Genomic DNA, 23987 nt, shown 5'->3' on the forward strand with positions numbered 1-23987 from the left:
ATAGTTTTCTACATTGAATAAGAACAAACTCAAAGTATCAAAATTAAATGGATATATCAAATATAAATTGCATTAGAAATCACTAAAATGTATTTTTAACTTAATAATGCAGCCTATAGAATGCAAGAGCATCAAATTTTAGAAAGTTAATTCTATTATGAATATATTGAATGTGAAATTAAATACATGTATATTCACAGGCAAATCTTCATCCTCATACGCACTGAGATCAACTTTAGACTTCCAATTAATTATTTAAGGGAATATAACAAGTACAAAATGAAACTTAATGATAAAAGTCATTTCAAAAAACTTATGTACCAATGTTATTTCTGAAATATTTTTATCAACCCTATTTCCCTCAGTGTTGTGACGAAACTGTTTTTGACAAACTATATTCACTTATCTAGATTGAATATTATCTATCATTCTGTACTGAACACTCACTTTACTATTATTATAAAAACTGAGGCATTAATACGTAATGATGTAAATTGTGATGTCACTTAACCTTATGACATGAAAATGACTTCTCCACCAAATTTAGTTCAATGTCATTTTTGTTAGAATGAAATAAGCATCAATGATCAAAAATCACCCCTTTGAAAAAAAGACAGGGCAGTCAAAGAATTATTACACAATACATGTAGAGCTCAAAAAAGAAACGCTTATACATCACATCACATCATTCATATATGACATTAATAAACCAAATAACATCAGGCACATTACTTCTTAGCTCAATGTAGTTATAATATTTAAACAATTTTCTATTAGCATGATAATAATTTTTCATATGTTTATGTATAATAATATATGGTTTATCATTCAAATGCTTTGTAATTAATCACTTAGTCCTATCTGCCCTCATGATTATATTCTTTTGCATTTGAACTCAAACTTATGTACAAACAGCATGGACTTACCTAGAAGATGAATTTCATCTATCACAATAAGAGAGACGGCTTTCACATAGTTTCTTGTCTGCCAACTTCTGGACACACCATCCCATTTCTCTGGTGTTGTCACTATAAGATCAGCTTTAGCTATAGCCCTCATATCTGGTGTCACATCACCTGTCAACTCTACCACCCTGATAACAGTAGCATCAAACATTTAAAACCTGTCATATGGTGATATGGTTTATTATAAACAGTTATGTGCATAAGAATGATACACATATTTATTTAATGGAAGTGTGTGTGTAAGGGGGTCACGTTTCCATTTTACCGACACTGGAAAGATTATAGGGCGGTTTTTCCGCCTTAATGATGAAAGAATACCTCAGGTGTCTCTCCTTGCATCATTTCATGCACAAACAGGCACCTGAGTAGAACAACTGGTGTTCCGATAGCTTCCTCAAATTAAAGAATCTTAACTCCCTTACAGGTACAAACCCACTGGCAAGGCGCAGATGGTTTGAAGTTAAGGACCTTAACCACTCGGCCACAGTTGCCCCTATGGATCTTAACAGTTTGAGGATTAAAGGCTCTTGAATTATCTTTAAACAAAGTGCTGGCTTTCAGAGGGACAGAACCCAAAATATACACGTATTTCAGAAAGGCACAAGTAGTTATCTTGCTGAAAAAAAGACCTTATCTTTGTCTTCTACAAATCAAACAATTTTGCCTTTCCATAGTTTCAAAACTCACAGCTACTATGATATCAATCACATTAAGAACTGAACCAAAATGGTTCATAACTTGCAAACTCTGAGCTTTTAAAACAAAGGCTTTCAAATTACTTTTTTCCAAGCTTCTGTTCAATCCTGACTCTCCAGTCTTCCATTCTCTCTCGTACAAGAGCTTTCAATGGAGCAATATACACAGCCTGAAAACAAGACACACCTTTCATTATACAAAGTTTGTTTTATGGCACATGAACACAGTATAAGTCATATGGGGCAAAGAAGGAGAGATAACTTTGGCTTACGTTGAGTGTTAACAAACATCAAAGCAACACCAGGGGTCAAAACCACCTCAAGTGCTGACGCTAAGAGATGCATCGACTCTAGTTATTCAAACCCATTTAGTCGTCTCATACAATTGCACAGAGATAGACAGTGGCTGTAATTCTTATGCCTCAGCCATTATTGTTTGTTTGATTGGGTTTTACGTCACACCAACACAGTATAGGTCATTTGGCGACATTCCACTTTTACTGGCGAGGAAGACCTCAGGTGCCCTTCCGTGCATTATTTCAGGCACGAACGGGCCCCTGAGTAGAACCACCGACATTCCGTAAGCTAACTGGATAGCTTCCTCACATGAAATAATCCAAAGTCCCTGTCGGAATTCGAACCCACAGCAGTGAGGGGCAAGTGGTTTGAAGTCAACAACCTTAACCACTTGGCCACGGATGCCCCTTCGTCTCAGCCATTAAAGACAACCCCTCTGCCACAAGGGACTCATAATATAGAGCACTATGAACCTCACACAGCTATATATAGCTATTTCCCTTTAAGGTTTAAAACTGGTATTATAGCTTTATAGACATTGATTTAAATTATATGGGCATTTCACGGTTCAAACTAAGTTAACACTTACATGTTATATTTTGATAAGTATGCAAATTGCAGACACTAACCCTAACATTTGAAAATGGAGCAGTAGTCTAGTGGTTAAGGTGTCTGCCTCTGTATCTAGGGTTTAAATCATACGGGGGTTTAAACCCTATTTGTGTTACCAATAATTCCAAGGTACATGTACTAGCATTTAACATAATCAATCTCAGGTGCCTTCCACACTTCAAACACCTGCCACTTTCTTTTGTACTTTCATTAATATATTCCATATACAACTGAGAAAAAGACTTATTATCTTATTTAGGTGAAGAGTAAAATATATCATTTCACCATTTCACTATTAGTTTTCGTACCTTGTAAGACAATTGTCTTTGTTAAACAACCGCTGAAATAATTTATAAATACCATAGAGGAAATTCTTACCTGCAGATATATGCTAGGTATAGATGTACTAAACATAAAGGTAACTATTGCTTTTGCTTTTGAAACTGTTAAAAGGTAATTGCCCTGGACATGTGAATAAACAAATTTAACTCACAAGGCTGCAGATAAGTGTTTGCCGCCATGTTGTGTACATGACTGCCGAAAGTAAACATAATATGGAATAAACTATGATGTAATTGACATGTCTTTCCTATTATATTCATGACATTTTGCAGAACAATATTCTTCTAACTTTTCTTGTGTTTGTTAAACATTCAAACATCGCTGAAATATCGGGCACCAGTATACTGTTCAGGTCTAGGAAGCAAACAGGCACCAGTATACTGTTCAGGTCTAGGAGGCAAACAGGCACCAGTGTACTGTTCAGGTCTAGGAAGCAAACAGGCACCAGTGTACTGTTCAGGTCTAGGAAGCAAACAGGCACCAGTATACTGTTTCAGGTCTAGGAAGCAAACAGGCACCAGTATACTGTTCCGGTCTAGGAAGCAAACGGCACCAGTATACTGTTCAGGTCTAGGAAGCAAACAGGCACCAGTATACTGTTCAGGTCTAGGAAGCAAACAGGCACCAGTATTCTGTTCAGGTCTAGGAAGCAATCAGACACCAGTATACTGTTCAGGTCTAGGAAGCAAACAGGCACCAGTATTCTGTTCAGGTCTAGGAAGCAATCAGGCACCAGTATACTGTTCCGGTCTAGGAAGCAAACGGCACCAGTATACTGTTCAGGTCTAGGAAGCAAACAGGCACCAGTATACTGTTCAGGTCTAGGAAGCAAACAGGCACCAGTATACTGTTCAGGTCTAGGAAGCAATCAGGCACCAGTTTACTGTTCAGGTCTAGGAAGCAAACAGGCACCAGTATACTGTTCAGGTCTAGGAAGCAATCAGGCACCAGTATACTGTTCAGGTCTAGGAAGCAAACAGGCACCAGTATACTGTTCAGGCCTAGGAAGCAAACAGGCACCAGTATACTGTTCAGGTCTAGGAAGCAAACAGGCACCAGTATACTGTTCAGGTCTAGGAAGTAAACTCGAGAAAGATTCAAGTAAGCTTCATACTTTCTACACAATGGTAAAATGTTTAAACTAATGTTACAAAACAATGGAAGATGGAGAATTTATTTTTAAATTAAGTAGATTTGATTTTGTTTGAAGATGCAACAAATTAATTCCACATAAATAGACACTGGTTAAGAAAACAAAAGAGTGGCTTTCCTTCCATTAAAATCCCAGCTTAATATGAAGAGTGGAAAGCAGAGAAAATTTTCCCTCTCTAAAAATCAGTGAATATAATGAGACTAGAAGTCTCTACCATCAAATATGTGAAGGCTGTAAACAGAATATTTTTTTCATGAATTAATGATTTTGTAATCACATTTGATATTCTGTGCAAGAAGTTATTCTCTGCAGCTAGGCTATTTTTATTACACATTTCTGCAAGTATTCGAGGATATAAAATTAAACATTCATGAAATGGGTTTTTGTGATTTTCTACCAGGAGGAAGTTATCAGCTACATTGTCAACACAGGGATTCGAAAGTTTGTTGACTCATTTATTTGTACTGCTAAATACTAAAACATATTTTTTTTTCTTCTAAATGTCAACACAGGGATTCGAAAGTTTGTCGACTCATTTATTTGTACTGCTAATAAATCATATTTTTCTTCTAAATGTTACGATGAACGTCAGAAAGGTAAATAACACAGCCTGGGCTTAGATGATGAATAAAGAAACATATGTTATGGATTGGAAATAAAATTTTATCAGTCACAGCTTATAATAACAATAAGACAAGACGACTTAGACAAATTTTTCTTTTTCGTCTTTTTTTTTCTTGTTCATCTTTTGAGCATGTTCAATTATTAGATACATGTTTGAAATTCTATTCATTAAATTTTTTATTTTAATTTCATTCATTTTTTTTATTTTCTATCTATTTATTTTTAAAGTCAGACAAAAACTGCTCTATAAAACTGTGCAATAATACATGTATGTGAAAACCTGAAAAACAAAGCTATGAAACGTTGGTCCAAAAGTCACTTCACTATAAGTAAATCTGTTCTGTAAAATAATTCATCAGTGAAGTATGTTTTACCTTGCTGAAAGAAAAATTTCAGTTATGTTTGATTTTAATGAAAAGAGATCAGTCACATTTGTTGACTGAAAACACTGATAAGCTATTAAGGCAATTAAACAACTGAATCAGTATTGTTATATTAAAATGTTATTGCATCAAATTCTATACAAGAACTTTTGTCAACTGCTCTTATTAAATTGAAGCTTTTATCAACTGCTTTGTTAAATCGCAACTTTTATCAAATGCACTAGAAAAATCGGAACTTTAACCAACTGCACTCATTAAAGGGCAACTTTTATCCAACTTCACTTATTAAATCGCAACTTTCACCAACTGCACTAGAAAAATCGGAACTTTTACCAACTGCACTCATTAAAGGGCAACTTTTATCCAACTTCACTTATTAAATCGCAACTTTCACCAACTGCACTAGAAAAAATCGGAACTTTTACCAACTGCACTTATTAAAGGGCAACTTTTATCCAACTTCACTTATTAAAATCGCAACTTTCACCAACTGCACTAGAAAAATCGGAACTTTTACCAACTGCACTCATTAAAGGGCAACTTTTATCCAACTTCACTTATTAAATCGCAACTTTCACCAACTGCACTAGAAAAATCGGAACTTTTTACCAACTGCACTTATTAAAGGGCAACTTTTATCCAACTTCACTTATTAAATCGCAACTTTCACCAACTGCACTAGAAAAATCGGAACTTTTACCAACTGCACTCATTAAAGGGCAACTTTTATCCAACTTCACTTATTAAATCGCAACTTTCACCAACTGCACTAGAAAAATCGGAACTTTTACCAACTGCACTCATTAAAGGGCAACTTTTATCCAACTTCACTTATTAAATCGCAACTTTCACCAACTGCACTTGAAAAATCGGAACTTTTACCAACTGCAATTATTAAAGCCCAACTTTTATCAACTGCGCTCTTTAATCTACTGCGCAAGGTAAATCGAAACATATATCAACAGCTCTTGTAAAATCAAAACTTTCGTTAACTGTTGTTTTTAAATCAAAAACAAACATGGAAACAAACATGCACATTTACTCACATAAAAGCTGTAAAGGGATAAACTACATACCTTGTTATTTGGTCGTTCCCTAAACACCCTAAAAATAGCTAACTCAGCAGCTATAGTTTTACCGGACCCTGTAGGAGCACCAAGGAGAACGTTGTGATCAGAATGGTACAGGACGTGAAATAACTGGGTCTGTATCGGGTTAAAATGACTGAATTTATACAGTGTCTCCAACATCGGGTTCATTAAAGCCGTCACTGGTAGCGGTTGTAAATCTAATAACTCTGTAACAGAAAACAGAATAAGCTTGTGTTCTGTGTTTTGTGATTTAAATTACGTTACTTTGTTGACAGATACAAGTCAACAGACTTCGAAAAACCAATAAAATACAATAAAGTTTAGCTATGTTTGTCAAATTGGCAATGAAATTAAAGAGGAGAAAATTAGGTAAATGAGGTAACTCTTGTGTAATACTAAATTTCTGAAATCAATTTCTGTTACTAAGATTCGTGTAAATTTATCAGATAACTATATAATAATAATGCACAAAACTTACAATGACAGGACATGAAATAATCTTTCGAGTTTAATGTCCCATTTGATGTAAGTCTAGACCAATAGCTAGTGTGCAAATTTTCAGATCTCTGTTTTTTGAGAAAATTATTGTAATTGTGAACAAGGGTGCCATAGTCACAAAATAAGCCCGTTTAAGAAAGCTTTAGTTGGAGATGGGGGCATTATGGATAAGTGTTATCTAGCAAGCAAGTTTTTATTCTTGGCACTGTGTTGTTAAATGAACCTTAAAACAAATCAGTAGGGAAGATATGCACAGGATGTGTGACCTTGACCTTGGTCGCAGGGACCTAAATTTTATGCACGGCACTCAGCCTCACAATGATGAACATTTGTGCCAAATTTATTTGAAATCCCTCTATGCATGTAGAAGTTTTGCTCCAGACAAGCGTTTTTCTATGAGCTCTAACTGTGACCTTCACCTTTGAAATAGAGAGACTTGGTTCATGTGCAGGGCACTACGTCTCATGGTGGTGAACAATTCTATAAAGTAACATTAAAATTCCTCCATGCATGTAGAAAATATGCTCCGGAGGACAACATCTGGATATTTAATCATCTCCAGTGACCTTGACCTTGCAAATATTAACCTAAATTAAATGTGTCACACCTGTAGTCATGATAGTTACCATTTGTGCTACAATCCATCAATAAATGATGACTAAATGGTCCCTATACACATCTTCAAATTTTTATCTGAACTTTGACCTCTATGTGTAACCTTGACTTTGGTCGCAGGGATCTGAATTTTGCGTACAACACTCAGCCTCACAATGGTGAACATTTGTGCCAAGTTATATTGAAATCCCCCTATGAATGTAAAAGTTTTGCTCCGGACAAGCGTTTTTCAATGAGCTCTAAGTGTGACCTTGACCTTTGACCTGGAGACCTGGATCATGCATGGAGCAATGCATATCATGGTGGTGAACATTTCCATAAAGTATTATAAAAATTCTTCCATATATGTAGGAGATATGCTCCAGACAAAATCTGGATATTTCACCATCTTTAGTGACCTTGACCTTGCATATATTGACCTAAAGTACATGTGTCACAGCCGTAGTCATGATAATGACCATTTGTGTTACAATCTCTCAATAAATGATGATTAAATCGTCCCTATACACATCTTCATATTTTTATCTAAACTTTGACCTCTATGTGTGACCTTGACCTTGGCTGCAGGGACCTGAATTTTGTGCGCGACACTCCGCCTCACAATGGTGAACATTTGTGCCAAGTAATATTGAAATCCCTCTATACATGTGGAAGTTTTGCTCCGCACAAGCATTTTTCAATGAGCTCTAAGTGTGACCTTGACCTTTGACCTAGAGACCTGGTTCATGTGCGCGACACTGCTCCTCATAGCGGTGAACATTTCTATGAAGTTTCATTAAAATCCCTCCATACATGTAGGAGATATGCTCCGGACAAAATTGGACGCCGCCCGCCCGACCGCCCGCCAGGGGCGTTCCCATAATACGTCCCGTTTTTCAAACGGGCGTATAAAAATGACCTAAAATTGAAAAGCCTCACAATGCTTTACACTAAAACTGGGCCAAGAGCCCAAGAATAGCAAAAACTACAGTTTATTTCTGTGTGTAATTCTTAATTATCTTGTGTGTACTGTTCTGTTTGAAGTGCCGCAGGTGATCTATGTAAGAAATTCAAATTTTATGTTTTTAGGTTTTTGGACGTCAGTGAAGTTCCTTAAAGATCTCTATTAAGCAAATATGGTGTCACATAGATACCAGAATTAAATCAACAAATTGAGAACATTAATGTTGATCAAACAGATCAGTTAGTGCATTATTTATAAAAATGTCCTCCAATCAAATCTGTATTGTCATTCCAAATGTCGATATATTTTAATTCAGGAAAGTAGTTTAAACTGTTGAATTTATTAAGATAGAATTGGGAAAGCTATAGATATGCTGAACAATGAATTATCAGCTTTTATCGATATGATGCAATGAGATGTGATCAATATCATTCACTATTATCATTGATTCTTTGTCATCACTTTTATTCATCAACTTGTTTTACTGTAAAAGAATCAGTCTGTTTTAATGAAAATTGAATATATCTCATAATTAAAGGCATATTATGCCTCAGAAATTCTTTTTTTACATTGCAAAGAAATGTCAAACATAAGTTTAATAATGTTTTTATAATGGATTAAGAGCATGTTAGATGTTTTACAACTGAAGCAAGTGCTGCTGAACCTGAAGTTATGTGTCATAAAGGTAGCTAAATATAAACAAAGTAATATTTAGACTTCACTATAATTATACATAATGCCAACAGAGCAAAGACAGCAAAAGTTCATCATATAACAAGTGAGTACATTTGAAACTGAAAAAAGATACCAAAAATAAAAAAAAATGTTAGCATTCCGAGTCATAATATGCCTTTAAATTATTTTTTTTCTATTTCTTTTGCTGTTGGAAAGACAAGAGTAAACCCCCACTCAGTGAATGATTTTTTTTGTAGACCATGGTATGAATATATCTGTCTGACAAAATTTTATTGCTGTTCAGTTAAGAAAAAAATATTTTCACAAATTTTGTGTCAATTATTTCACAAAATTTTGGTCTGTGCTTAAACTTTTTTTATCGACAACTTATTGAATATTGGACTGACATATCCTGTAGGCAAAAAGAAGCTGCAGACGCCAGGTTCACGCAACAGGGTTGACCCACTATCCAGTAATTAACAGAGCTAGAAAGTGATAAAACACCTATATTTTTTGGTTTTTACAAATTATTACCTGTATGAGGAGGGTGTCTCTCTGGTAGGATAAGATGCTGGAAGGATATGGCACACATTGTTTCACTACCCAGCCATCGGTCAGATATTGCCTTCACGTAATACTGCGTAGGTAACGGCTCAAATATTGGTATAGTGAACACAAGAGTCTGTGGCTCCTTACTGTACATCTGAAACATATTTTTTTATCAGAAACGTTACATATAATATTATGAGTATTTGGTAAAAAAAAAGTCTAAATTTAGAATGCTAATGACTATTCGTTTGAATCAAAATATATCAAAATGGTTATGATATTTAGAACTATATAACCTGGTTAAATATTTGGAACTTTATATCCTATTGATATTAAGTAATGTATTATCTTGTTAAATAATTGGTTTGTTTGTTTGTTTGTTTCATTTTACGCCTTTTCCTAACAGTATTCCAGTCATATAGGCGGGTAGTTTCCTAACCATCGTTCCTGGAGAGTTACACCAGTACTAGACTACCTTCCTCCGTAAGAAATTGGTACTGTATAACCTAGTAATATTTAGTGCTGTATCACCTGATATTTAGAACTGTGTAACCTAGTGATATTTAGTACTGTATAACCTGGTTAAATATTTGGTACTTCATAACCTGTTAATAATTACTACTGCATAACCTGATGATGATAATATTTAGTACTGTATAACCTGATTAAATATTTGGTACTTCATGACCTCTTTATATTCCGTACTGTATAGCCTGATATTTAGTACTTTATAACCTAGTGATATTTAGTACTGTATAACTTGTTAAATATCTGGTACTTCATAACCTGTTAAAATTTAGTACTGCATAACCTGATAATAATTTGGTGCTACATAACCTGGTGATATTTAGTACTGTATAACCTAGTGATATTCTTAGTACTGTATAACCTGGTGATAATATTTAGTACTGTTTAACCTTGTGATATTTAGTACTGAATAACCTGACAATATTTAGTACTGAATAACCTGGTTTAATATTTAGTACTGTATAACACTGGAAAAATAATTCCACACTCGGGTAAAGTAAAATCAAAATAGAAGCTTAAACATATATACAGGGTCTTTTCATCTGGTATACAGGAAAGTACAACCTTTTGTTTTAACAGTAATACATGTGGCCGTAATTTTTTTGGAAAACTTAATAATACTTCATATAATACCTGTTTCTTGTGTAGCAAGAAATACTCTGAGTGGTAGATGTGATTGTTATCAGGGTCTTCTACCCAGATCCAGAAAGATTCTGCTGCTGTACCATGCACCTGTATTCATATTCACATATTTACATATTATCATTGCATGGATAGGAAAAGATTAACAAGTTTTGGTGTGAAAAAAAAAATATAAAAAAAATAAAATTTATTATATCTATATATCTAAAATGCACGTTACCTTAAAAGTAATGCAACTGGAATAAAGCAGTTTAAGTTCAGTTCAGAAAAAATAATCAAGTGTTGTTTCCAGGTCAATATTTGTTTTGGGGGGGGGGGGGGGACACAACAGCCCATTGAATAAAATTTTGGGGACATGTAATATCAATGTTAAAACTAAATTTCATTTTGTTCCTCTTGCTTGAATTACAAACATGCTGGTTTTATTTAGAAATAATCGTAAAATTTGTTGAAAAAGAAGCAGACATGGATATTAGGTAGCTGTTTGTATTGTCTGCTTTAACACTCACTTAAACCTTAACCCTGCTGGCAGTAATTGAATCTACCCATGCAGCCAGTGCAGACCAAGATTAGTCGTCACATCCATACCATCTGATCATGGTCTGCACTGTTCACTATTCAGTCAGTATTCATTTTGAAATTTTCCCAAAAATGATGAATAGCTTTTGTAATACATGAGAACTTTTTTTGATGATCAAGTGGGAGATTTTTCTTCAAAAAAAGGAAGATTTTTTAGGATTTGTATAAACAAAGAAGGAAGTTCTGACATCAAAAAAAGGGAGATTTCTTTAATTTGTGAAAATGCCCCTTCTTTTAATCTTTGAAAATTTGGCTGCAGAAAGTGAGAGTCTCCCGCTGAAAGTGGGAGAGTTCACATGTATGGCTTTTGTCCAGATTGAAAGATAGGCAAGTCTATTTAAGATATTTAGCATAGTATGATTGTGTTAAAACTTCTGTCAGCTTACACTTCTAAATTCAAAGTTTTATCACTTTAATCATAAATTAATACTGTAATAGATGAAAGTCAAAAGCAATGAATTTACACAAACATAATTATGTTTTGAAACCAATTGCACTAATTATATTAGCCATTAGTGTCCAGCATTTTTTTCATCTAATGAAAACACTGTATTTCCTAAAAATTCTGTGTTTTAATTTACTTAGAGGAACAAGTCAATACTTTATCAAATTCCGTTCATAGTCACTTATATAGTGCTTCATAGAACTGCGTAGTGATGTAATAAAGTGAATATCAATTAATGAAGCCAAATAATGCTTGCCTGTAAGTATGTTAGAATTCATCTATAGCTGCTCTACACAAATTAGAAACATTCTTCTGTCACTATGATTCTAGAAGAATTTTCTATTTTGTAGAATAGCACAGATGAACACTAATATACAAATAAGATTCTGAATCTTTTGAGAAACATGCAGGTTCAACCGCTAGATTACCTTATCATCCCATTTAAACATGGGTGTGATAGTGAGCCTCACTCTGAGTACAGTGCGTGTGATTGGCTGAATTGTAGCTTCTAAATCAACCAATGGTAGCTGGTGTACACACTTCTTTATTGTACTTCCCATCTTTATATGATGTACCATGTGACCTGTGAAAATACATGTATATATACACAGTATACATTTATATTTCTACAATTCTTTATCATTTCATTTTTTCTTAAGACACACAGAACAAATTGAAAACTGTATCCTCTCTCAACAAAGTTTCTGGGAAGGGCTTAATCTAATGTTGTAAGAACTTGTTGCCCAACCCATTTGCATTTTGATATATATTCATTATTTGTATGATATGTTTGTAAACATGTATTTAATGCAATAAAGTATGTTTAAACTAACAAAGTTTCTGCCAATATGTTAACAAGTTTGGTTATCTCTATGATTTTTCTAGTAGAATAGAAACATGAGCAACTACTCACACTGAATTACTATTACATTCAGAGTTTTGTACTGAAATAACTTAATTGTTTAACCTTTGTTACCATTTACCCATATACAGTGTCGCATATTTTACCTTATGACAAAAAATCAGTATTGTTTTTATTTCTTTGTTGGGTTTTACAACTCACAAACACAGTAAAGATCATATGGCAACTTTTTACTTTGATCTCAAGTGCCCCTCTATGCATACCGTCATTTCAGGCACAAATTGGCACCAGAGTAAAACCAGTTAGCTGAATAGCTTAAAATAAACCAGTCACCGATGATTCAAACCAACAGTGGTGAGGGGCAAGTAGTTTATTGCAAGAATCTCAACTACTTGGCCACAGATGCCCCATTCCTTAATTTTTTTTAACAAGGATAATTACTATTAAAAGAAACTACTATCATACTTTATCATGGAGTAATTACACATAGTTTTCATCTCAAAAATACCAAATATCATTCATCTTACCAATCTCTTTTGCATCCATTTCCCTTAGTTTATCTACTTTGAGATTCCTTGCCTCTAGCTTGCTGATTATTTCTTGAGGGAGAATAGAAAACTGTCTGAGGGGAGTCTCGAAACCCCAGATCTTTTTGTCTATGGTCTTGCTTAAGTTGAGTAGACGACTGGCCATGATTGGCCACCCCTTCTTCAGGCAGATCTCAAATAAAGACCTAGTGATTCTTGCTGCATTCTGAAAGTTAAACATATTATAATACTCACATTTGTAACGTCACTCTTCATTGGCTAATTGTGATGTCTCTATAGTTTTATGTACAGGCTGCTGTCAATTTATGAAGAAATTTCACTTTTTTTCTAAAAAAGGAAGTTTGCTGTTTTATAAATTCATTGTAAAGATTCTTGACATGTTATATGGCCATATATAAACGGTTGTTTGTAATATAAAAAAGCCATTCATATATAGCCATATAACTTGTAAAAAATCTTTATAACTAATAAAGTCATGAATATATGTAAGACTTTCATTACTCTTTAACAATAATAATAAGAAGAACTTTATGCTGGTCATTGAAATGCAATATGTGACACAGGAAAGGAAACTGACAAAACTGTCCATATCTTATAGTATATAAAATATAAAAGACTTTTACAAGTGTCTGTTCTTCTATATGAAATGTTATATTTGCCTAAAGAAACAGAATTGTCAATATATTATGCATATAAATATTAAGAATCTAAACATTTTTTCATCCAAAAATCAGCAAAAACATTTCCCAAACTCTTAGTCCATTTCCTTTAGTTAGTTTTTAATTGCCATTTAATGCATTATTTTTGGGGCATGAATCTTCAGGGGAGTCAAACCCCGAAACTGCTATTTTTCCTGGTAGAACCATAATTGCCATTTTCCTCCGCAACTTGACTTCTAATTTTGGAATGATTAGGCCCCTGCTATGAAATGAACAAATGAACGTTAGATTCAAATGTCATGAAATCAAGAATTGAACCAGGGAAACCCCTTTTCAATTACAAATTCAAGCTCTAATAATGAAGTAATTAAGAATTGTCTAAGCATTTGCTTTATACAAAACACAATAAGAGCATTTCAACTCATGTTCCATTTAAGAATTTTCTCTAAGCATTTAAAGTACATTAGAAACTTACCTGAGCAACATAAGATTGGTCAGAAACCAGAGAGAAACTGTCAAGATATTGACGGGATACAAAACTCTGCAGTAGAATGTTCACTTTACCATAGGAGTTCTCTACACCACCAGGAACCTGCATCTCACATGTATCATGTAATAACTTCTCTAGCTCTTCCATTTCTTCATCACGAACCTTATAATATCCAACAATACCAATGAAACATGCTTTATTATAATATTCCAACATTGTTACATGCTTCACATTGTTCCTCATTCAAATAGATAGGCCTGTCTAGTGCATTATAACATGATATATGCAAGGCATAACAAACAAATGTTTGCATGTCATATAACAGCAATTATGATGTCAATAAACCAAATGACATCAGGAAAATTACTTCTACGCTTAACGTAGTTCAGCATATATTTATCAATTCTTTTTTCAAAAGCATGTTGGAATAGAAATAACATTCATTTTCCTTGCTTGTAGTATAATAATGCATGATTTATTATCCAAATACTTCATACTTAATTATATATATCTGCACATTTGAACTCAAACTGTGCATTATTCTACAAAAATGCACTCAAAAATTGATATGTACTTTCTAAATACTTACAATGAAACATGGTTTATTACAATATTCAATAAAATTGACAATTACAGTAAAGTGAGTCTTCCACTAGGAGTAATCTCCCTTTTAAATGAAAATTTATACAAGAAAATATGAGTTAAATGTTATTAAGCTGTCAAAAGAAATTTTATGTAGGTGCATATACGTGTTCGTTCATATGCAATATTCTTTTTTCTCATTTTGTTAACTGTTCACCAAAGGTTTGTTAAGAAAACATAACAGAAAATTCACATGCAAAAATATTGGATGTGGAATATTAATACTTCAGACAATTTTTTGTCCAAACCATCTATTGCATACAAGATTTTTCAGTTAAAAAATACGTATGGAATTTGTGTACATTTGAGTATTTAACAGGGTACAAATTTCAGCAAGCAATATGGCAAAATGCATGTGAATTTTGAAAATTGTGAGTGGATTAATCTTACACTCGCAAATTTTTACAAGTTATTTCAGTAAAACAAAAGTTAAGAGAGCACCTATCATGTAGCTCGAACATCAGCAGGATGTTGTTATGATTGCATGGCTTTATGTAAACTGCCGCTTAAAAAGTAACAATGAAAGGTAATGAACATGAAAAGTTTATATCATACCTTTATCTGATCAAATTCCTGAGACTTTGAGACTAGAGCAAAAATGTCTGCCTCGGTCATCACAGTTTTCAAGTACTCATTTATTACCTGTAATATATATATATATGATACATAGTATAACTGTACTTTACAAACAGAAGTAAACAAGAACCGGTTGAACCGGGTGATGCTCCCCGAGAAGGTTCTGGACACAGGAAAGTATAAAAAAAATGAACAAAGGGCAAAAACTCCAAAATTAGGCAAAGCGGAGTTATGTTTTTTTGCACTGCACTTCTATTCAATGAGATCTATCTATCTATAAAGTTTCCTGATGATATCAGAGTTATGTCCCAGGTAAAATTCAAAGTGTACAAATGAATAAAGGGTAATAAATCCAAAATTAGACCAGGCTTTGTTTAGGTTCTTTAAGCATTGCAGTTCTATCCAATTATATCTAGCTACCTACAAAGTTTCATGTTGATATCTCTAATAGTTTTAAAGTTATGTCCCGGACAAAAGTCAAAAAGTAAAAATAAACAAAGGGCAATTACTTCAAAATAAGGCAAGGCAGAGTAATGATTCTTAAGCACTGCACTTCCACCCAATGAGACCTATCTATCTACAAAGTTTCATGTTGATATCTCTTATAATTTTAGAGTAATGTCCCGGACAAAGTTCAAAGTGTCAAAATGAACAAAGGGCAATAACTCCAAAAGTAGGCAAGACAGTGCTACAGTTCTTGTGCACTGCAAACTTACTGAATGAGATCTATCTACCTACAAAGTTTCACGTTGATACCTCTTATACATCAAGAGTTATGTCCCAGACAAAGTTCAAAATTTTTCGGGGAGCATAAAAATGTAATCATCTTCATGACAAATCAAAGATTTTTGTTAATTAGATTTAATGTTGTGACACTGTAACTCACAACTACATGTACATAACTTTAGCCATAAATATCTTATAATAAATAGACTTGTCTATCTTTCAGTCTGAGAAAATTTCAAAATACGTACAAACTGAATAGTGAACAGTGCCGACCATGATCAGAAGGCAGGGATTTGCCGACCGATCTTGGTCTGCACTGGTTACATGGGCAGATTCTGTAGCCACTACAAGGCTAAGTGTTAACATTTTTTAACATAATTCATATACAGTTATAACTCATAGGTGAACATTTCTCAAGCAATTGCATACCAGACTTTCTCTGAAGTGTAAAGACTACTTAAAGCAGGGACAGGACACTCATAACCTTTCATAGCTTTCTGCCCAATCCCAAATGTATTGTGTAAAATTGTTCATCAAAATGTAAATATATCTAATAAATATGTTTAAACCAATGCTTAAAGCAACAAATCATATGTGATTAACCTCCCTTGAGTCTTTTATAATTGTCGTATTGTGACTTTCAAACTTTACTAGTGAAGTAAACCTCAGGTGCCCCTCTATTGTGTTATATTTCAGAAATGTAGAGTTGTTATATTTCATTAATGTAGAGTTGTTATATTTCATAAATGTAGACACTACTCAAGTAACTGTATAGCAACTTTTCAAGTTTTGATTTGGAAAAACAGAGTAAAATGTCAATAGAAAAAAATATAACACATATGACCTCAGATGCCCTTGCCTTAGGTTATATTTCATGTAGAAATTAATGTAGACAAATCTCTAGTAACTGTTAACCAGCTTTTTGTTTGAAAACAAGAGTAAATGTCCACAGAACTAGAAATGTGTCCATAGGACACGGGTGCCCCCACCGCGCCACTGTTCTGTCAATCTTTTTACTAAGTCAAGGGAAATAACTCTACAAATATTTGATAAATCCACAAGCGAAACCCCAGGTGCAAATCTAAAATATGCTGAGCAACCTGCCCATAAGGTTTAATGACTATGTCAAATCCAAGTTGAAAATTGCAAAAATTTTCTAAGTGAAGGGCAATAACTCTAAAAATACTAAATAAATCCAGACGAAAATGCCTGGTGCACAACTGCACATGCTGATCAATATTTCTGTAAAGTTACATGACTCTAGGTCAAATACTTTTTGAGTTACGTGCGACACATGTTGAAAATTGCAAAATTTTACTAAGTCAAGGGCAATAACTCTGAAAATACTAAAAATATCCACACGAAAATACCCAGGTGCACAACTACATATGCTGATTAACATTCCTGTAAAGTTTCATGACTCTAGGTCAAATTCTTTTCGAGTTACATGCGACACAAGTTGAAAATTGCAAAATTTTACTAAGTCAAGGGCAATAACTCTGAAAATACTAAAAATATCCAGACGAAAATACCCAGGTGCACAACTACACATGCTGATCAACATTCCTGTAAAGTTTCATGACTCTAGGTCAAATACTTTTTGAGTTACATGCGACACAAGGCTGAAAATTGCAAAGTTTTACTAAGTCAAGGGCAATAACTCTGAAAATACTTAAAATATCCAGACGAAAATACACAGGTGCACAACTACACATGCTGATCAACATTCCTGTAAAGTTTCATGACTCTAGGTCAAATACTTTTTGAGTTACATGCGACACAAGTTGAAAATTGCAAAATTTTACTAAGTCAAGGGCAATAACTCTGAAAATACTAAAAATATCCAGACGAAAATACCCAGGTGCACAACTACACATGCTGATCAACATTCCTGTAAAGTTTCATGACTCTAGGTCAAATACTTTTTGAGTTACGTGCGACACAAAAGTGAACGGACGGACGGACGGAAGGACGGACAGACGGACGGACAAGGGTAAATCTAAATGCCCGCCACTAACGTGGGGGCACAAAAAGCAATTATAACATAAAGGGTATAATACCTCCACTGTATCATATTTGATGTAGAAATGACTGGCAATTCTTCCCTGATCTGTAGAAGCAAAGTACCCTGTCCTTTCATCAAACCTTACCATACGAGCCTTGTCTAGTTTTCTGCCTGCATCTGGAATAGTAAAATAAAATACTTTACTGTTAGAACTTCTTACAAACATATCCCCTTGAAGTTATACAGATCATAAATCATCACATCAACTTATCAAGAAATGAGGTTTTTTTTGCTTACTTTAGATTAAGAATGAAAAACAACAAATACTTTGTTATCAGAAATGAGTAAGGAAATAAGCAAATTATTATTAAAATACCACTTTGCATGCAAATATAATTCTTATGTTTCTCATTACAACTGTGGTTAAAATAAAGAATAAATTAATTTTCAGACTTGACCAAGGAAAGAAGAATGCAAAGTGTTTAATTTTATTTCTGAGCAAACGAAGGTCCTTAACTATTGAATGGACATTCAAAGGCTACTAAATTTACATTTCTTATGAAAACTGAGATAATTCTTTTCATGACATATAACAAAATTGTTTTTTAAATGCTTTTTTAATGTTAACTTTCACTTGAGTAAATGCCAGATTTGAAAATTTTCCAAATCAGCATCAACATAAAGCTGAAATTCTACTTTGAGAAAAAAAATCAAACTATTAACACTAACACTAAATATCTGAAATGAACTTGTCTATCTTTCAATCAGTACAAAACCAGTCATCATTTTAGGGAAAATTTCATTATATCTACTGACTGAATAGTGAACAGTGCAAAGATGTGCCAGCTAATCTTGGTCTTCACTTATTACATTGGTAGATCAGCAAGCTAAAGTTTTAAAGGTTACCTATGATCAATTCTGTCCGGTACTGAGTCAGAGTCGGGTCCTCCTCCACACTTGCATATGGGACACCGTACACTAGAGGGTTACAGGTGAGACGTACATACAGGTACGTATAACTTAACCATTTCACAGCTTCCTCGACATTTGTTACTGTACCCAGCGCAATCTGAAAACACATCATTTATATCACATAATACTATCAATTAATTACTTTTGTCTTGAAAATAATATGGTGTCTTGATTATTTGCTAAATGACTCATTCTTTTCAGAAAATTTCCAATGGAAAGAAAGATAATCAAATGTTTGAATTTCAAATTTTCTACACACAGTTAAGACTCTTTGTCAAATTTTAAACAAAAGGATTATTCCCCCTTCGAAAGGGACTGGCATGACTTATGTAATAGTTATGTAATTTAATTTAGAATTGTATTTTTTCATTAATTCTTTCCATTTATACATTTTAGGTTGACTGTGTTGAAAACTACAAGCTTACTGAAACACACTCAAATCCGTTCTAGGAACCAACCAGTACATAAGTAATGAATGTAGTTTCTTGCTCAAGGAAACAACAGCCTGACCCTGACAGGGTTTGAGCCCACACGGCCAGAAATTCTTTGATTACTAGTCTGACGTGTTAACCACTAGGCCACACAGCCAAAGCATTTCTTTTTGGATGTTATGGCTATCAAATAACTGCAATTTATTTTGCTTGCCAGTAAAAAACCTTAATTTCTTTAAGAATCTTGATAGAGGCATTAAGCATTAAAAGAATATTACATTATCTATTAATAACTCTATTAATGAACAGCCAACAATTTGGACATACCTCAGCATTCAGGTTGTCTGTTAGGCTGTTAACAAACTGACTTTCTATTGGATTCTGTCTTGTCATCAGAGAGAGATAGTGTGACAGTTTGTCGTGGGTGGTGATTATAGTACCGTGACCAAATGTGTCAAACTGGGGTCGTCCGGCACGTCCAAATATCTGCATCACGTCTAGGATACCTAGATCAACAAATGATCCCTTCTTGGCATCATATATCTGGGTGCCCTGTGAGTCATAAACAGTATTATGTTATATCACTGTCTTGAAACGCAACAGATTATCTAGCATCTCCATGGTTAAACAAATACCTTTTTCTTAAAGGAACTCCTCTGTTTTTTGACATGACAGGACTTGCAATAATGTTTGGAGTTTAATGCTCTTATTTATGTAGATCTAGACAAATAATTTGTGTACAAAATTTCCAACTGATCTATGTTAGAAATTTAAATTTTATGTTTTTATGCTTTAGGACCTTAGTGGAGTTCCTTTAACCATCATTCTGCAGAAATTGTATGATGAAATTAGCTGTTTTGAATTTGGGACTGTTTTTGCTACTTTCAGGACCCACAATGTATACAATAATAAAATTGATAAACCAGAAGTATTTTGTTTTGTTTTCTCAGACTTCAATTCATTTGATTTTTATAAATTGTGTAAACTTAATGCAGTCACAGCCAAGAATGTCTTGATATACAGTCCAACCCCGTTTATTGAAGTGCCTGGGACTGTATATTCACTTCGAATAATCGATGGGTTCGAATAATCGAAATCGGAAATAACCGGGGTCAGACTGTATATCATATCTAATTTAATTCAATCATTAAATGACAATAGAAATACCTTAATGACAACAGCATGGGCTGGAAGATTCACGCCCCATGCCAGTGTAGCTGTACACACGAGCACCTTGATATGTCCCGCAGCGAAGTATTTCTCTACAAGATTACGATCCTGACGTAACATACCAGCATGGTGAGTGCTGAAACCGTCCGTAAATAACTCCTTCATCTGCTTGTTCCTAGACTTCATTATCTATATTATACATGATACAAAATCAACTTTATTACAAAATTGCAGCCATTTCAGTGAATGACATTATTTTACTTTCACAGAAATTAAATGTAATAATCTAATAATGTACAGTTAAACTTCGTTCGCTCGAACTCGGATCGCTCGAATACCTCCCTTCGCTCGAACTCATCGCCCAGTCCTGGCAAAATTCCTATATAATTTATATTGTTCTACCTCTGATCGCTCAAACACCTATTGCTCAAACTCTCGAACCTGATCTCTGGTCCCTTCGGCAGAAATAGAGTGAAAATCACACTTTTTGGTCGAACACAAAAAGATAACAAACGTTGTAGGTCGACATGTTCTAAATAAGTGACAGCCGGCGACACATGTTTTCAACACCTCGAAATCGTGATAAAGGCAATTAAGGTTAATTGATAGAAAAATTAGAGGTGTTATACCCGATTTGTTTGTTATGATTATTTTGTTTATTTCCTGTCTTGAGTAACGATATAAAGAAAATAACTCGTGAAATAAGTGAAAAGTACAAGTCAATAAATAGATGACGTTTACCCGTGCGGCTTTAATTAACACCGTGGTGTATGTAGCATTAATATCGATAGAATGATACTTGTATAGTAAATGACAACAAATAAATGCTGCTGTTAAATGTTATTTTTTAATATTTAATGAATTCATCGTTTAAAATTAATTTTTGTCCCATAATACAATGTAAACATTTAAATATATTTTGAACATTGTTCAACAAGATTGGAAACCTATTGCCAAATCGACTCAACCATTTACAATATGCATGAATATAGATTAACACAGTGTACTGGTAATACTTATTTGAAAACACTGGGATAATAATTCTTAATATTTAAAAGAAATGACGTATTCGACGGACTGATGTACTAACAAACAATTATATTGATGTATTTAGCATTCAACAGATGTAAGCTGGAAAAGTTTAGGCTTATGTTCTATGTGAGAATAGTTCAACCTCGGTTTGCTCGAACTACCAATCTCTCGAACAAATTTGCACAGACCCTCCGAGTTCGAGTGAACGAAGTTCAACTGTATATAAGAAATTCTTATAACATCATAATTAAATTATTTTAAGAAGGAGGTGCTAGAGTGTGGAATGTGGAAGAGAAAGTGTAGGTTATCCTGCAAACTTATTCAGTCTTAAAGCAAATAACTAAAATTATACAGATTGAGATCAAACATCTTTTTAAATTGTAAATCACTAGAAAAGCATCTTATCCATTGCTGTATGATGTGCTAAATCTACAGCACAGTTGAACCTCCAAAAAAGACCATCTCTGATTAAGACCTAAACCCGATTAACATTTTTCTATACCTAGAACTTGAGCACAAATGGAGCCAAAAAACATAGTTATTCTTACAAGAGCAACTTACATTTTTAAGAGCATCTCCATATGAGGCTGATTGTTCAGGGTAAAACAGGTTGATATCTCCATTATTCTTGGCGTGATCTCGCAACACGGATGCTGTTCGTACAGTCTCGTTACGTGCGTGAACAAACACCATCACCTGGTAGCCACGCTTTACCTGGTACAATACTTTCTCATAGCAAACCAAGTTAAAGTCCTGCATCTGCTGAACACGGTTCAACGCTTTTATTCCTGTAATTAGACATGTGATAATACTTCAGATAATTATTGTGTGATAACCAAGAAATAATTTCAATGTATCATCTTAGGAGAAAAAAATGTGATAATGCTTCAGATAATTATCGTGTGATAACCAAGAAATAATTTCAATGTATCATCTTAGGAGAAAAAAATGTGATAATGCTTCAGATAATTATCATGTGATAACCAAGAAATAATTTCAATGTATCTTCTTAGGAGAAAAAAATGTGATAATCATCTGATAATTATCATGTGATAACCAAGAAATAATTTCAATGTATCTTCTTAGGAGAAAAAAAAATGTGATAATACTTCAGATAATTATCATGTGATAACCAAGAAATAATTTCAATGTATCTTCTTAGGAGAAAAAAATGTGATAATGCTTCAGATAATTATCATGTGATAACCAAGAAATAATTTCAATGTATCTTCTTAGGAGAAAAAAATGTGATAATACTTCAGATAATTATCATGTGATAACCAAGAAATAATTTCAATGTATCTTCTTAGGAGAAAAAAAAATGTGATAATACTTCAGATAATTATCATGTGATAACCAAGAAATAATTTCAATGTATCTTCTTAGGAGAAAAAAATGTGATAATCATCTGATAATTATCATGTGATAACCAAGAAATAATTTCAATGTATCTTCTTAGGAGAAAAAAAAATGTGATAATACTTCAGATAATCATCATGTGATAACCAAGAAATAATTTCTATGTATCATCTTCAGAGAAGCATTTCAAAAGTTAATTTTCAACATAACATGTCATAGGATAATCTGATAAAAAAAATTAAATCCAAAATTTACACCTCACTCACCATCCCCACCCCTCTCATGATCCCATGATAATATTTTTGCATAAACTACTTCTAAAATTGCTCCAGGACCACCACTTTTTGAGAGAATTACACAGAAAAGTTGGCAAAAACAGGACAACTTGCTTTGTCAGACTACTAGAACAAACCTTCATCACAGATAATGATGGGTCCAACAATTCATTTTGAATGTACTATTTGTTTACTTTTCTTTTCTTTAATCTATGACCCTTTGATGCTATGAAATCTCATGCTGTACAAGCATTATCATTCAATTTAATAGCTTACCTATAAATGTCATTCCAAGAGGAACTGGTCGGAATCTGCCATCAAAGAAGAACAGACCTAGATAAGGGTTGACATGGAGGAATCTTGCAACATCTATATAGTTAGGCAGGGTAGCTGACAGGCCCACAATTCTGATCATACTTTGTGATGTCTCAACCTTAAAAGAATTAAATGTGTTTGAATATAACATAGAATATAAATTCACACAAACACTTCTATGGTCAGGTAGCTATTTTCAAACTTTACTGGTAGAGGAGGACCTCTAATGCCTCTACATTCATTATTTCAGACAAGAGTTTGCACCTGAGTAGCAGCACTGACATTCTGT

At 33.7% G+C, this 23987-nt stretch overlaps 1 protein-coding gene across 1 annotated transcript in view; it reads right to left on the bottom strand.

Annotated features, from left to right (window-relative positions):
• LOC132732489 (activating signal cointegrator 1 complex subunit 3-like) overlaps positions 1–23987 on the bottom strand; it is a 238080-nt gene that overhangs the window by 202199 nt on the left and 11894 nt on the right. The window contains exons 13-27 of the mRNA XM_060718923.1: positions 23660–23816; positions 22311–22537; positions 20715–20906; positions 19875–20099; positions 19051–19213; positions 18200–18321; positions 15393–15479; positions 14181–14357; positions 13026–13251; positions 12065–12219; positions 10604–10702; positions 9428–9596; positions 6148–6368; positions 1745–1830; positions 927–1093 (exon numbers count right to left, since the gene is read on the bottom strand). Of these exons, the coding sequence (XP_060574906.1) occupies positions 927–1093; positions 1745–1830; positions 6148–6368; positions 9428–9596; positions 10604–10702; positions 12065–12219; positions 13026–13251; positions 14181–14357; positions 15393–15479; positions 18200–18321; positions 19051–19213; positions 19875–20099; positions 20715–20906; positions 22311–22537; positions 23660–23816 (2473 nt within the window). The remainder of the gene's footprint in view (positions 1–926; positions 1094–1744; positions 1831–6147; positions 6369–9427; positions 9597–10603; positions 10703–12064; positions 12220–13025; positions 13252–14180; positions 14358–15392; positions 15480–18199; positions 18322–19050; positions 19214–19874; positions 20100–20714; positions 20907–22310; positions 22538–23659; positions 23817–23987) is intronic.

Source organism: Ruditapes philippinarum, unplaced genomic scaffold (genome assembly GCF_026571515.1).
Source record: "Ruditapes philippinarum isolate M1 unplaced genomic scaffold, ASM2657151v2 ctg269_1_1_1_1, whole genome shotgun sequence".
NCBI classification, from domain to species: domain Eukaryota; kingdom Metazoa; phylum Mollusca; class Bivalvia; order Venerida; family Veneridae; genus Ruditapes; species Ruditapes philippinarum.